Source organism: Elephantulus edwardii, unplaced genomic scaffold (genome assembly GCF_000299155.1).
Source record: "Elephantulus edwardii isolate Elephantulus edwardi_28Jun2011 unplaced genomic scaffold, EleEdw1.0 scaffold00045, whole genome shotgun sequence".
In the NCBI taxonomy this organism is placed as follows: domain Eukaryota; kingdom Metazoa; phylum Chordata; class Mammalia; order Macroscelidea; family Macroscelididae; genus Elephantulus; species Elephantulus edwardii.
The window spans coordinates 18598244-18612533 of record NW_006399795.1 but is presented as its reverse complement, the minus strand read 5'-3'; the positions used below and the strand labels follow the sequence as shown (position 1 = coordinate 18612533).

Below are 14290 nucleotides of genomic sequence, written 5' to 3'. Positions count from 1 at the left end.
TGCTGTTATGTAGTCGCTCACCTCTTCCCGCCTACCCTACCGAGGGCACCGCGCGTGCGCGCCCAGGCCGAGTCCTCGGCAGGCCCGCTCATTGCCATCGCCCCTTTAAGAGCGGCGCCCGCGGGCGGCGGGGGAGGTGGTGGCGGGCGGGGGCGCGCGCAAGCGGGCGGAGGGGGGGCGCGCGCTTCCCGGAACAGCCGGCGCTGAGGGAAGCTAGAGGAAAAAAAAAAAAAATAAAACCCGCGCACGGGCCGAAGCTGGCGCCGCCGCCGCTGCGAGCTCCCCCGCGCGGGAGATGCCCGCGTCGGGTGCGCGAGTCTGGGCTCTGTGAGACTCGGGGCGCGGGGTAGCCATGGCGACGGCGAGCGCGGTCCGCGGCGCCGCTTGACAGGTGTGGGCCCGGCGGGACGGCGCGGAGCAGAATGTACGCCAAGGGGGGCAAGGGCTCGGCCGTGCCCTCCGACAGCCAAGCCCGCGAGAAGTGAGTGGGTCACGGTGTACGGGACTTCCGTGGGCCCGGACGTCGGCGGCGGCGGGAGGGCGGGCGCGCGAGGCACGTGGGCGCGGGGCGGTGGGCGCGCGCAGAACGCGCGGGGCTGCGAGACGGGCGGACGCGCGCGAGACCCGAGGGGCGAGGAGTCGCAAGAGTTTAGTGGTCGAGAGGGACCCAAAGGGCGTAATATTTAGGGTGGCTTGAGAAATAAGGGGGCGCAAGGCTTGAGGGTACAGAAGACCTGAGGAGCGCAGATGGGGGAACACAGATCTCGGGTTGCGAGGAGGCTGGAGACTTGAGGGGGCGCGAAAGATGAGGTGCTTGAAAGACTCAAAGTGTTGCAACAATTAAAGGGACACCCAAGACCCGAGGGACTTGAGAGGTCACACGACTTCTAGGGGTGCCAGTCCCGAGGGACGCGAGATTTAAGGCGGCAGAAACGGTCTGAAGGGTATGAGAGTTGAGAGGGCCCGCAGTTTAGGGGGGTGCATGAGCCCCTTAGCTGGGGGTTGCAGAATGTGCGGGACCAGGTGGGCACCACCTCTTGCATCCTGATGGAGGGGTTTTCCCAGTGGGTGGGACTGGCGGATCTGGAAGCTCTGCGCCAGGAGAGGCCGGAGGAACACTGGCCACCTGTCCACCCTGCCCTCCTAGGGCAGCTGCGGGGGCAGGCTCAGTGGACCCCCAAGGCCTTGCAGAGTTTGGCGGCCTCTGCATCCAGGGGCTCGTTGTTGTCTGAGCCCTTTCGGGATGCGCAGGTTGCCGCAGTCTGGGTGCTTCCAGAGTCGGGGGAGGGGCGACGACCCTTCCCTGACCTGCTGTGGGGCTTTGGCTCCTCTGCCTGGCTCACTATCAGTCCCTGAAAACTGCAGGCATGATCACAGTGCCTCTCTTAAGATTTGGGGGTCATGTGACAAATTGACACTTGGGAAAGTGATTCTTACAGTGGCTTTCCCAGTTCAAGGGCCCCCACTGGTTTGTCACTTTATTAACGAATCATGTTAAGGCTTTCAGGAGGAAAAGATCCTGTAAGTTAGGTGGGTGTGGGGCATCTTGAGGAGTTCCAAAGCATAGGTGAAGAACAGCCCTGGATGCCTTTGTGACATCTGTCCCTGAGACCTTCCTGGTCCTCCTGGAGCTGACCCCAAAGAATGTGTGTTCCTCCTGCTGCCTAACCACAGGGTCATCCAAAAACAAGGCTAAGAGATGTTGGACGGTCACTGTCCTGTCAGGCTCCCTTGCTCAAGGGCACAGTTCTAGGATGCTGCTCCTCCATTCTCAGGCCTAGGCTGACTTTCCCCAAGGAGTCTTGGTGTTGACAGCCTCAACCCTGCATCCCCACCCAACCTTGGGCTCTGGCTGCTTCCCCCTACTTTGTGGAGGTGGTCACTTACTCTGGTGTGGTTGTCGTCGGGAAGCAGATCCCCAGCTCTAAGAAGATCGCATCCTAGGAGAAACAAAGTACCTAGAAAATCATTATGACAATGCCAGATTTGGAGATGTGCTGTGAGGAAAGCAGAGTGGGGATGTGGAGACAGGCGTGTGAAATAGGAGCTATCAGCAGTGCAGACTGCTGGCAGGGAGCAAGCTTGTGCAAAGGCCCTGGGGTAGGACTTAGCTAGGGGAGGAGCCACCCAGGAGGGCACCTTGTGGTCACATGAGTCTGCTATGGAGGGCGTGGGTAAGTAAAGGTGTCTGGGTACTAGATGGACTGAGGTGGTATCCATGGAGATGAGAGAAGCAGGGAATAGTAGACTTCAGCTGAGGTCTTGGGTTTCTGAGTTGCATTTTGACCCTGATGGACATCCCAAGAGAGGTGGCAGTCCAGCTAGAGAAGAATCTCACTCCACCAGCCCTACAGAGGCGCCTGAAGGATGCTGGATCCCAGGCACTGTCTCAGCTCTGGGTGGGGAAGCTGAAGGTCTCTTCTGCAGAGCTATCCTGTGCCCCCCACCAACTCACCCACCTTGTTTCATGCATAGGGGCCTCCCTCTGTGAACCCTAGGTTTAAGACAGACTCTGCTGCTAATGGAAATTTGGAAAATGATGGTTGAGTTCCCTCATTTCACTGACAAGGTTGAGGGGCTCAGCGGCCCTGAGGCGTGGGGCTCCCTGCTAGCGAGAGGCTTTCTCTGAGCTTTAGTATCCTGACCTGAGACATGGGCCCCTGGCCCTGAGAACTCTCAGAGGGACTCAGTGACAGGCTGAGGATGGAAACTGGGTACAGTCAGCCCTCAGGAAGTGTCAGCCCCTGGCCCAGCCACTTCCTGTCTGGGCCTTGGTTTCCTCCTCAGAGAAGTGGGGTAAAGTGGACTAGCTTGGGTCCCCAACTATCTAAAATGGTGTTTCCTTACCTGCTCTCACCTTCTAGTCTCCTTAAGTGAGGCCTCCCTTCCATTCAGAGTTTCTGGCTGGGGCAAATGCTTTGTGTTCAACCAACTGCGAGGTTGATGATTTGAACTCACCAGAGGTGCCTTAGAAGAAAGTGTTGGTGATCAGCTTCAGAAAGGTCACCTCCTTGATAACTCTTTGGAAAAGTTAGTTCTCCTCTGCACATATAAGGTCACCATAGGTCAGAATGAACTTGAAGGCAGCTAACACCAGCCTTCGCCTTCCTCCCTCCCTCTGGCCCCAGGCCCCAACCCCCTTTGACACCTATAGAGACCCATGGGGTGGAGCTGTGGTGGGGATGTCCCTCCTCATCCTAGCCTGACCCAGAAAGGTCCTGGGTACTGACCAGAGGCCTGCCTTCCAGGGCTCTCAGCTGGACAAGTGGTGACATCAGGCAGGGAGTGTGGTTAGGTGAGGGTGGGGCACAAAGAGAAGGCTGTAGGGAGGTGGGGGTAGGGGGAACTGTGAACATCTCCAGCCTGCAGATCACCCCAAGGGTGCCGCTACCCAGAGCTAATCAGCACATCTGTCTTAACCGTTGGCCTTGGCTGGTTGGTGGTAACATAAGGTGACTGCATAGGCGAAACGTCTTTGTCGCTTCCTTGTGGCCCCTGGGACTCTGCTCTTAGGAGTGGGGTGTGCTGAGGGTGATGTTCTTTTGCTCCCACATTTGCGTGTGTTTGAGACAGTTACAGGAATGGTGTGGGCCAGGCAACTCACATCCTGCTCCCACTGTTGGCTTGCAGCTGCCCAGTTCCTCCAGGCAGTTTGTTCACAAATCCAGCGAGCCAGGGATCACTGTTTCCTGTCCCCTGTCTTGCTGGGCTCCCACACTCAGCCAGGACATCCTTTGGGGGCTGTGTGGGTACATGGATCATTGGATTTATGGGGCTTATGGGGGTCTGCAGACCCTAGGGCAGGAGGCAGTTTCAGAAGGGTGAGGGAATCGGGAGCCACAGAGGGTTGTGAGGCAGGGAGGATGTGACAGGACTTAAGACTTGAGGTCCCTTAGACTGCTGGAGTGGGCAGAGGACAGGACAGGTGTGGCTTGGACTGAGAGTAAAGGTGTCAGGGTGAGGCTTTGGGGAGTGCCATTAGAGGGACTAACAAGATGGGTAAGACAAGGTGACAGCAGATAAGGAAGTGTGATGAGGTGATGGGATAAGGGGTCCCCAGACCACCAGTGCATGTGTGTATCCAGAAATGAAGGGCAGAGAACCCCATTATAATGTACTTGGCTGCTGTTGAGTTGGTTGCAACTCGTAACAACCCCACATGCAATGGAACGGCCCATCTTATCTTCACTGTTGTCCATATGCACTAAGTCTGTGCTTGTGGCCAATGTATATTTTCAGTGTCTTCCAGCCTAGGGGGCTCGTCATCCAGAATTGTATCAGACACTAACGCGCTGTGATCCATAGGGTTTTCAGTGACTGATCTTCCCCGTAGGTAGCCAGGTCTTTCTTCCTAGTCTGTCATGTCTAAAAGCTTCAATGAAACTGGATGACTCTGCTGGGATTTGGAATACTGGTGCCATAGCTTTTAGCATCACAGCAACACATAAGTGAGTGGGTGTAATAGTTGTCAGTAATTGGATAGGGGTACATTTCATTCCTTACTGCTCCTTACAGAACTCTTGGTACAGATACCCCGTGTCCTCCAGGTCATACATGCTGCTGGTGCAGGGTTTTAGGGTAAAGACCACATGATAGGAGGGGCCCATGTGGGATGGGGATCCACTTGTCTTGATGCTGAGCTGGAGAGTTGGAGCAGTGACCTTCGCCCATTAACCTGGCATCCCCTAAGAGGAAGCTCTCACTGAAGGGACAGCCGTAGAGGTCCCCAAATTCTGTATCCTCTAATGCAGTCTTCTAAAAGCAAGCCACCTGCAGTTCTTTTTTTTTTAAAAAAATTATTTTTTTGTGTGTGTACAGTCAAATCGGATCTGACTGGTACAGGAGGAGATTGTCCCTCCTTCTCCAGCAGAGCATCTGGTGGATTCACACCGCTCACCTTTGGGATTGCAGTGTATCTTCTTGCCACTAGACCACCAGAGCCCACCCCCCTGTAGTTCTTGAGTTGTAGCTCCTGGTACAGAAATAAAAGTACTAGTGTGCAAGGGCAGATCTGCAAAAAAACCAAGAACTTTTCTGAGCTGTCATCCTCGGAATAAAATATTTCATTGACACAGTCTCTGTGAAGATGGTGTTCAAGATACCCCAGCTTTGAGGGGAGGGAGAACAAGACAGTGCCCTCAACCTCATGGCCCAGGGGGAGAGGGCGACAGGCAGGCAGTGCAGGCTGTGGCAGGTACAGGGCGGAAGGGGCAAGGAGGTCGCTGCTTGGGAACATTGAAGGCCCCCCACGGGTGGACAGCAGGTGTAAAGGTCCTGGAGCAGATACATGTCCACACCTCGACTAAGCATCCCCCTCAGGCCAAGCAGGCGGCATCTTTGACCCATCAGATGTGGGGAGGTGGGTGGGTGTCATAAGACAGAAGACTCCACGCATGGTGGCTGCTCCAGGTATTATCAGGATGGGAGGGGAGGCCACCACTGGGAGCTAAGGACTGAGAGACGTGGTGGCAGCCAGGGACCAGGAGGGGAGCCTAGGGAAATGAGGTCTGGGGTTTGTTCGAAGCCTCATGAGGGGTGCTCTTGAACAGTGGAGCAGGGGGCATGTGGAGAAGGCACCACCCCTTCTCTTGTCCCCTCATCCCCCGCCCTTCCATCCTGGACCTCTTAATTGTGTCTCTGGCTGTCTCACCCGTGGCCTTTTGTGCCGCCCACTCCGATCCCTAAAGCATTAGGTTCGCCAGGATGGCCTGCCCCTCAGCATACCCCAAAGCTGGCGTCTCTGGGAATGAAGACATCCTCGCCAGAGGCCGAGGGAGGAAGGGGGCCTGGAATCTGAGGATTCCTGAGCTGGAAGGTGCTCTTGAGGGCTCTGTAGCCCTGGACTCCCTGATCCCGTCCCCCTCAAACCTGCAGAGGCTGACACTGGTCACCAGTTATTCTCAGCCTGGGAAGTTGTCCTGTCCATCCCCATCCTGCCCCACTAGCCGTGCTGCCCTGACCTAGACCACGCCCCCATCACTGACCCACCCGCCATAGTTCTCTTCACTGGGTAATTCACTGCGGCCCAGCTGGTTGCGCCGCCATAGGTTAGAGGCCATAAACTGCATCAGGAGGAGACTTCCCATCCTCCCTCGGAGTCACTGGTGGATTCAGATCACCGGAGGCCCCCAACCTTTGGCTTAGCAGCGCTGCTCCATCCCACCAGGACTCCCCCTTCACTGTAACCCCCATCCAGGCTCCACCATTTCTGTTCCTCCCCCTCCTCATAAGAGCATGACTTCCTGGAGGGCAGGAGACCAGGATCCCACCACTGCCTAAGGAGGTGCTCAGCCAGTGTTCCAGAAAGGATGAGTGGCCAGATGGATGAACTAATAGAGGGGTGGGAGAGGTTGAAAGGCAGAGATCAATGTTGGGGGGGGGGCAGGCGGGCAGGAAGAGCTGCCTTAAGGTGACTTGGAGCTCTGGGGGACTGAGAACTAAGAGGGTGCTGGGAAGGGAGGCACTAATGAAGGAGTCTGGCTGGGAGGGGCCGGGAGAGCAGGACTGAGTCAGGAGAAGGTTATTTTCAGATGGGGCCCTGCCAGCTGGGAGGGTTTGGGAGGGCGGCCTGGGGCGAGGTGAGGGAGGCAGCCCTGAGTGAGAAGAGGCCCCAAGGGCCCCATGCTGCCTGCTGCCTTCAGCACCCAATCTCAGGCCAACCCTGGGGAGGCCCAGCCTTGGGTTACAGGGCTGAGTCCGAGGCCACAGCTGTGGGGCCTGGTTAGGCAGCGGGAGGGACTTGGAGGTGGAGGCTGAGGATGGACAGCGGACTAGGGAGGGTTGTTCTGGTGCTGGTGCCATCCAGTCCCTCAGGTGGAGTTGGTTTGGAGTGGGTAGCAGCCAAGGAGGCATGTCTTGGGGAGCTCTCTTGAGAAGTGGCTTGTGGGTCTCTTGTACCCTGAATAGGGCCATGACCTTGACCCTGAGAAGCTGTTGAACTGAACAGAATTCTGTCTTCAAGCGAAGGTTGAGGTGGAGGTTTCTTAGAGGGCTGCAGTGGGGGGAAGCCTGCAGGCTGGTGGTGGTCGGCTGCCCTCTCCTGTGAAGGGAGTATTGGCGTCCCAGACCAGATGATGGGACATGGCAATAAAAGGCTTGAAGGTAGGCACAGTGAGGGGCTGGGAGTGGGGACCCTGTTGAGTCTGATCCCCAGTTTCCCCTCCACCCCAGGCTGGCTTTGTACGTCTATGAGTATTTGCTGCACGTAGGAGCCCAGAAGTCGGCCCAGACCTTTCTGTCAGAGGTAGGGGCGCCCATCCCAGCTGGCCCCTTTGCTGTTAGCTCTGACTGGTGGGATGGGGTTGCCCCAGAACCCCGGAATTGAGTATAACAAAGGTGGCCCCTCCCTCTCTGCCCAGATTCCTGCTCCCTGGGGGGCCCACAGGTGGGGACACAGAAAGCTCCCTTCACCTGCCTGCCTTCTCTCTCCTGGCAGATCCGATGGGAGAAGAACATCACGCTGGGGGAGCCCCCTGGGTTCCTGCATTCCTGGTGGTGGTGCGTGCAGGGGTGGGGAGGCGCGAGGGCGGGGGGGGGGGGAACGCCGGAGCCGGCCCGGAGGGACCACCGCCCATCCTGCCCACAGTGTGTTCTGGGACCTGTACTGCGCCGCCCCCGACCGCAGAGAGGCCTGCGAACACTCCAGCGAGGCCAAGGCTTTCCAGGACTACGTGAGTGTAGAGGGACAGAGCCTGGTGGGCGGACACAGGGGGTGTGGCCCGGGGCCCTGGTCACTCCCAGTGGGTGGCTCCGTGTGTCCTCTCCTTCCCGCCTACCCCTGCTGTCCTCCCTTCTGAGTTCCTCGGGCGGCTGGGTAGCTGACTGGGCTGAATGCCAGCCTGAAGACAGGGACCTCCAAGAACACTGGGGACACCTGCGGTCATACTCGTCCACGAGACTTCTCTGTCTTCAATTTCCCACAGGGCTGAGGGGGTCGGGGCTGTAAAAGACCCTCCTGGAGAGGAGGCTGGTGGGGGCAGGAGCAGATGGCAGCCCCTTGGCCTCCTCACTGTGGTCACCCCTTGCTGGCGCCTTTGCATCCCTAGCTAAGTCTGCAATGCTGTTCCCCTAAGGATTCCCCAGGGGCGTGGATTTTTGAGGGCCACCCCACACAGGCTGGTGAAATCGCAAAGGTTAGGGGACCTGTGTTCCTGCAGATGCCCCCTCCTCAGTGTGCTGGGGCCTTCCTACTGTTCTTCCCCATTGGGTGCACTGCTTCCCCTCGGCCCTGAGTGGAGGGTGTCTGGAATTCTTTGGTCAGTGGGTACTTCTGTATGGGCCTTGGTTGAGCCCCAGCCCCCTCTATGCCTCTCTTAGGGGTCTCCTGGCCCTGCACACCCCCTTTCTGCCAGACTTTGGAACAAGGTGCTTCACCCGGGTGTGTGCAGATTGCCACAGCAGTGCAGGGGCATCTGAGAGAAGGGGGGTGGACAAGGATACAGGGTCCCCACGCACAGGCGGAAGCTGGGAGCTCATCCTGCCTGGCTTTGCTGCCTGGGAGGGGCCCCTGCAGGTCCGGCTTCCCGTCTCCTGCGCTCGCAGACTCTGGCCTGACCTTGGCGTCTCCAGGAAATGCTAGCACGCCCAGCCCGTCGTCATGGCAACGGGAGCCCTGGGCCGGGGCGCCTCTGAGGATTATTAACGTGGGGGGTCTGGCCTGTACCACTTGGTGGTGCAGAAGGAGTGGGAGCAGGATAGGCCAGAATGAATCCACAGGGCCTAAAGTTGGGGTGCCTTGGGGACTGGGGGCCTACACAACTTACACTCTCCTGAACAACTCTTTGTTGGCCCAGGAAATGCCCTTGAGCCCACTTGAACTTGAAGGGGGATTTCTCACCCCACTAGCTCATGGGGTACCTCGTGGGAGCTGACTTGGGGCTCTGAGGTGCTCCAGCCTTTGAGGTGGGCATCTCTAGTCAGGCCACGGTGTTGGGGGGCATTCAGGGGACCTGGGGGGCATGTTCAGCCATGCTCCACTCCCATAGGGATGCTTTTCACAGGATTTTTGCTGGACCGTAGGATCATGTGGACCTGTGGGGGCTGCCCCCTGTCCTACCCCCAGTTTAGTGCTCCAAGGTAGAGCGCTTACTAGGTAGCTTTGGGCAAGGGTCAGAGGGAACTGGGCTACAATTGAGGAGGGGGAGAGAGGATGTTTTCAGGGACACTGTACAGCAGAGGTTCTGTTCTGATCAGAGCACTGTTCATACACACACTCTCACACACTCACTCTGTATGTGGATCCAGGGCTTCTGTACTGTTGGGCACGGGTGCGACAGTGGTGACAGAACAGATCCTCAGCCTGGTGGAAGACAACAGTGTTGCAGACCGAGGGTCCCAAAGAATGAAATAATTTTATAATTATTAATAATGAGACAGACTACCAAGAATGATATAGAACAGAGAGTGTGAAAAACAGGGGGCCAACAGTTCCCATGACTGAAGGCCCCAAGCCATGCTTCTCTGAGTATTTCTTTAGAATCATAAGGAAGGTAAATAAAGTAAAATCATAAGGAAGTACAAAACAAAAACAAAGGATAATGGTGAAGTCGTTTACAGATAAGGCCAAGTTCCTCTTTATGCTAATCTCAGGTTGGAGGGATTCAGTTGACACAAACTAAGAACAATGTTGACTCTTAGGGAACACCTTAGTGCCACAAGGTGACCTTCAGCTTGTATTAAGCATCCCTCATTTCCTGATATAGTATTTGGTCTACTATTAGTAAATTTGATATTCGGCTTCCCTCACAACAGAGGGCTCAGAGACCCTTGGGAATATGCCCCCCAGACTCAGTGTCTACCACTCTCCTAACCTAAGATACCTCCGGATTGGAGGTCTGACCCAACGAACCAACCAAAAGTTGCTGAGTTGCTACTGACTTGTGTTTCTGTTGGATGGTTTTAGCTGGGGTAGCGCTAAGGAGCCCCAGTGGCGCAGTAGTCCAGTGTTCGGGTGCATAGAGCGAGCTGTGCTTCAAGGCACCACTTGTGCCTACGTGCTGTGGTGGTCTACGTCCCTACAGAGGACAGCCTTAGATACCCGCTGGGTAGTTCTGCTGTGTCCTGAAGGGTCTCTGGGAGTCAGAATTTACTCAGTGGCAACAGGGTTGGGTTTGAGGACCCCACTCATCAGGCTGTCATGCCAGCTAGGAAGAGGCCAACCTGCATAGTTAAGAGGGTGAAGAGTCCCTGAGTGGTGCAAAAAATGAAGCAGTCAGCTCTTAAACCAAAAGATTTGAGGGTCACATCAACTCAGAGGAACCTTGGAAGAAAATTGGGCTATCTGCTTCCAGCAAGCCAACCACTGAGAACCCAGTGGAGGACAGTCTACCCTGCAGCACGGGGCCACTGTGAGCCCACAAAGGGTACAGATGCTTCAATGTAAAGAATAAATGCTTGTTTACTAGACCAGGGTCTTTAGGCAGCTCTGACCTAGCCTTCTGCCCAGAGGCCCTCCCCGCCTAGTGTCTGGTGGGGACCACTCTAGACCCACAGGCTCCTCAAGCTTGAGAATTTTGAGGTTCAGCCCCAGACCTCTGGTCTCCCTATGGGACTTTGGCAACCCCATGTCATGAGTCCAGTCCATTGTTGCTAAACAGGGCTTCTTCCTGTAAGGCCTGCTGCCCCCACGAACTCGCCCATGCGTGTGTCAGGACAGGAGGCCCTGAATGTGGCACATCAGCAGAGCCACCTGGTCCCTGCCCTGAGAGAAGAAAGGGCATGCTGGGAACCAAGCCTCATTTGCCCTTCACTGTCTCCCTTACTCTGCAGAGCACTGCAGCAGCCCCCAGTCCTGTGATGGGGAGCCTGGCCCCCAGTGATGCCATGGCACCTGGCTTCTTCCAGGTATGTCTGAAAAGTTGGGGCCCCAAGGCCCCTGATCCCTAGTGGACCACTGCAGGAGGAAGTCAAGTACAGAGAGTTCTCAGGCTAAAGTATAACCAAAATGTACTTGGGGTCATGGCGAGAGGGGTTACTGGAGCCCTGGGGCTGCAGAGCCTCCTCCACTTGGGGACCCTCCTCTAAGGGAGCAAGGTGCAGGGCTGCCCACCTGCCCTGCCCACCCGCCCCACTTCCACAGTGGTCTTTCCTTGGCTGTTCTGGCATGGCTGCAGGGCATAGTAGGACTCTGGAGTGATCATGTTCCCCCTGCCCTCCTGGTTCTGTCATCCTAGGGCCCCCCCAGCTCCCAGCCGCCCCCCCACAACCCCAACATCCCTATGATGGGGCCTCATGGCCAGGTAAGAGCGTGTAGCCCCTGTCACACACACAGCCTCCCTTGCCCACTCTGCCTCTTACGTCAAGTGTCCCACGGGTTGTAGAGGGGCTGCCAGGCCTGGGGAACCCTGCAAGGATGAACAGGGTAGCTTCGGGGAAGTTTGGGGGTAGGTGTTGACCCCCCAATCACCTCTTCCAGCCCTTCATGTCACCGCGGTTCCCAGGGGGCCCCCGGCCCACCCTGCGGATGCCAAGTCAGGTGAGAGAGGGATGGGGGGTGGGAGCCCACGGCTGGATGGGCAGGAACACCCCAGACTCATCACTGTCCCACCCCTTCACAGCCTCCAGTTGGGCTCCCTGGCTCCCAGCCCCTCCTCCCTGGTACCATGGACCCCTCCCCACGTGCACAAGGTGAGTAGGTACATAACAGGTGCTGTGCTCAACCCCACCAATCAGAACCTCAGCTCCTGACACACTTCCCAGTACAGAGACAGTGGTCCCAGTCTGAACCCCTTTCTCTCTGACCCCACCCCAGGGCATCCAGGCATTGGAGGCTCAATGCAACGAGTAACACCTCCCAGGGGCATGGCTGGTGTTGGTCCCCAGGTAAGGCTGTCCAAGGTGGAGGACTTACCGAGGGGCCACCTCCCACCTGCCATCCCCCTACTTATGGCCCCTTCACCTTGACAGAGCTACGGAGGCAGCATTCGGCCCCTGCCCAACCCCCTTGCTGGCCCAGGACTGCCCACCCTGAACATGTAAGGCCCCAGGAGCATGTGTGTTCACGTGAGCCACTGCCCAGATTCATGACAGTTGTGCTGGGGTGGGCCTGAGGCCTGGAGATGGCTTTGTCTGTGTGTCGGGTAGGGAAACTGAGGCCCAGAGCTGTAGTCAGCACCCATGGCTGTGAATGGTGAGAGGGGAGTGCTGTGCACCCCCGCCTGGCCCCAGAGTGTACCCACCATTTCTTCTAGGGGCCCAGGAGTTCGGGGACCATGGACCAGCCCCAGTGGCAACTCGGTGAGTCCAAGACTTGGTGGGTGGGCATCTGGGTGCCCCCTAACTGTCAGTGTTCACAGCTCACAGCTGCTCTCTCTCACAGATCCCCTATTCTTCCTCCTCCCCTGGCAGCTACACGGTGAGTGGAGCAACCCTTGATGGGGTGATGGGGCAGAAGGGGGTGCCTTACTTACCTCCCCATCTGTCTTATGTGCAGGGACCGCCTGGAGGAGGTGGGCCCCCTGGAACACCCATCATGGCCAGCCCTGGAGGTAGGGCTGGGCGAGGGGAGGACAGGGCTGGAGGGGCGACCCTTGGGCCTGCATCTCCTCACTGTGCCCACCTCTTCTCCAGACTCCAACTCCAGCGAGAACATGTATACCATCATGAACCCCATGGGGCCAGGCACCGGCAGGGCTAATGTGAGTGGAGGGGCTTGAGCGGGCTACAAGAGTTGGGGTCTGCACTCTTGGGCGCTGCCTGACCCCCACCCTGCCCCCTTGCCCATAGTTCCCGCTTGGCCCTGGCCCCGAGGGTCCTATGGCCGCCATGAGCGCGATGGAGCCGCACCACGTGAACGGATCCCTGGGTGAGCGGGCGATGCGGGACCCCATCATGGCTCGCGTCCCCTGACCATCTGCCCCAGTTCCTAGGCGCTTGCTCTGGGGCCCACGTGGGACTGTGGCAGAGGGCTGTGCACAGTGACACACGCACCCTGCCAAGCTGTGTCCCCTGCCTGGGTCGGATCCCCTCCCAGGCTCTTAGGCCTAGCCCCCTGTCCCTGCGCCCCTGCCCACGTGACCCACCCCAGTCTCCTTGCGTCCGCTCCTGGGCCCGACAGCTGGGGGCGGAGCTTGGGGAAGGATCCGGAGGCTCGGCTTGCGGACGGACATCTGAGCTATGTCCATCTTTCCGTCCTTCTACAGGCTCGGGCGAGATGGACGGGTTGCCGAAGGTGAGGCTGCACCCCTTGTGATGGGCCAGGCGTGCGTGCAAAAGGGGGACTGGGGAGAAGCCTGGTGTGGGCAGGGCATCGCCGAGGGGGCCGGCCTCCGAGGGCGGAGCCGTGCGGGGGCGTCACAGGGCGGGGCCGGGGGCGTGGTGCCGGCTGACCGCAGCCGCCCCCAGAGCTCCCCCGGCGCCGTGGCCGGCCTGAGTAACGCCCCGGGCACCCCGCGGGACGACGGCGAGATGGCGGCCGCCGGGACCTTCCTGCACCCGTTCCCGAGCGAAAGCGTAAGCGACTGCGTCGACTCCCCCCCCGCGGCGGCGTCGGGCCGGAGGGGCCTGGCTGGCAGACCCCGGCGGGGCGGCCGGGGGGCCAGAGCAAGACCGTGACCGCGGCGGGCCAGGTGGGGGGGCGGCCGCGGCACCCCTAATCTCCCCCACCCCTTCCCGCCCAGCCCATCTTCCCATCCCGGGACCCCAGGGTGGCCTCCCCTGCATCTCTGCCTCTTCCCCCTCCCTTCCCCCCGTCCGCCCCATTGTCCCGGGAGGGGGGCGGGTCCCAGCTGAGGCCAGAGCTGAGCCTGCCCGCGCGGGCCCCCTCTCTCCGCAGTATTCACCCGGGATGGCTATGAGCGTGTGATGGGGGCCCTGGCCTCTGCCCAGCCTGACCCTCAAGCCAGGGTCTGGTGCAGAGGTCACAGCTCTGGAGCCTGGTCCCCAGGCAGAGGCCTGATAGGCTCTACAGCCCACACAAAGGACTTCTAATTTTCTAAAATAATCCTCAAGGACCTCAGAGACAAGCTCTCCTGTACTGCCCTTCTGCCGCCGTTTGTATTTTGTGCAGTGGGGGCTTCTTGGAGCCCAGCCTTCCCCCGGATGGCAGGGCGCAGGGTGGGGAATCAATAAATGGAACTTGGTTTTGTGTTTTGGTAGCCGGGTCGCCTGTTTTTTCACTGATATGTGCACAACACCCCTTTCCCCATCTGGAGGACTAGGGGCAGGAGAGGCGCTGTGGGTACTGGGAGCTTCCAGGAAATAGGGCCATAGCTGGGTTTTGGAACATGGAAAACTTCTAAGGATAAGGCCCAAGACAGGAATAGCAAGAGGTTGAGGATGCGGACACCAAAGA

The 14290-nt window shown here is 58.4% G+C and overlaps 1 protein-coding gene across 2 annotated transcripts; it reads left to right on the top strand.

Annotated features, from left to right (window-relative positions):
• The first annotated feature begins 422 nt into the window (after positions 1-422).
• Positions 423-13801, top strand: SSBP4 (single stranded DNA binding protein 4). 2 transcript variants are annotated; one of them, XM_006885879.1, is made up of 18 exons: positions 423-481; positions 7171-7243; positions 7436-7497; positions 7586-7670; positions 10768-10842; positions 11172-11237; positions 11414-11473; positions 11556-11625; positions 11750-11820; positions 11905-11972; positions 12189-12234; positions 12317-12352; positions 12431-12485; positions 12568-12635; positions 12724-12802; positions 13140-13168; positions 13342-13449; positions 13772-13801. In XM_006885879.1, the coding sequence occupies exons 1-18, from the start codon at positions 423-425 to the stop codon at positions 13799-13801; spliced, it is 1140 nt and encodes a 379-aa protein (XP_006885941.1). The 2 variants fall into 2 exon arrangements, with proteins under 2 accessions (XP_006885941.1, XP_006885942.1); XM_006885880.1 differs by lacking the exon at positions 11172-11237.
• The last annotated feature ends 489 nt before the right edge of the window (positions 13802-14290 follow it).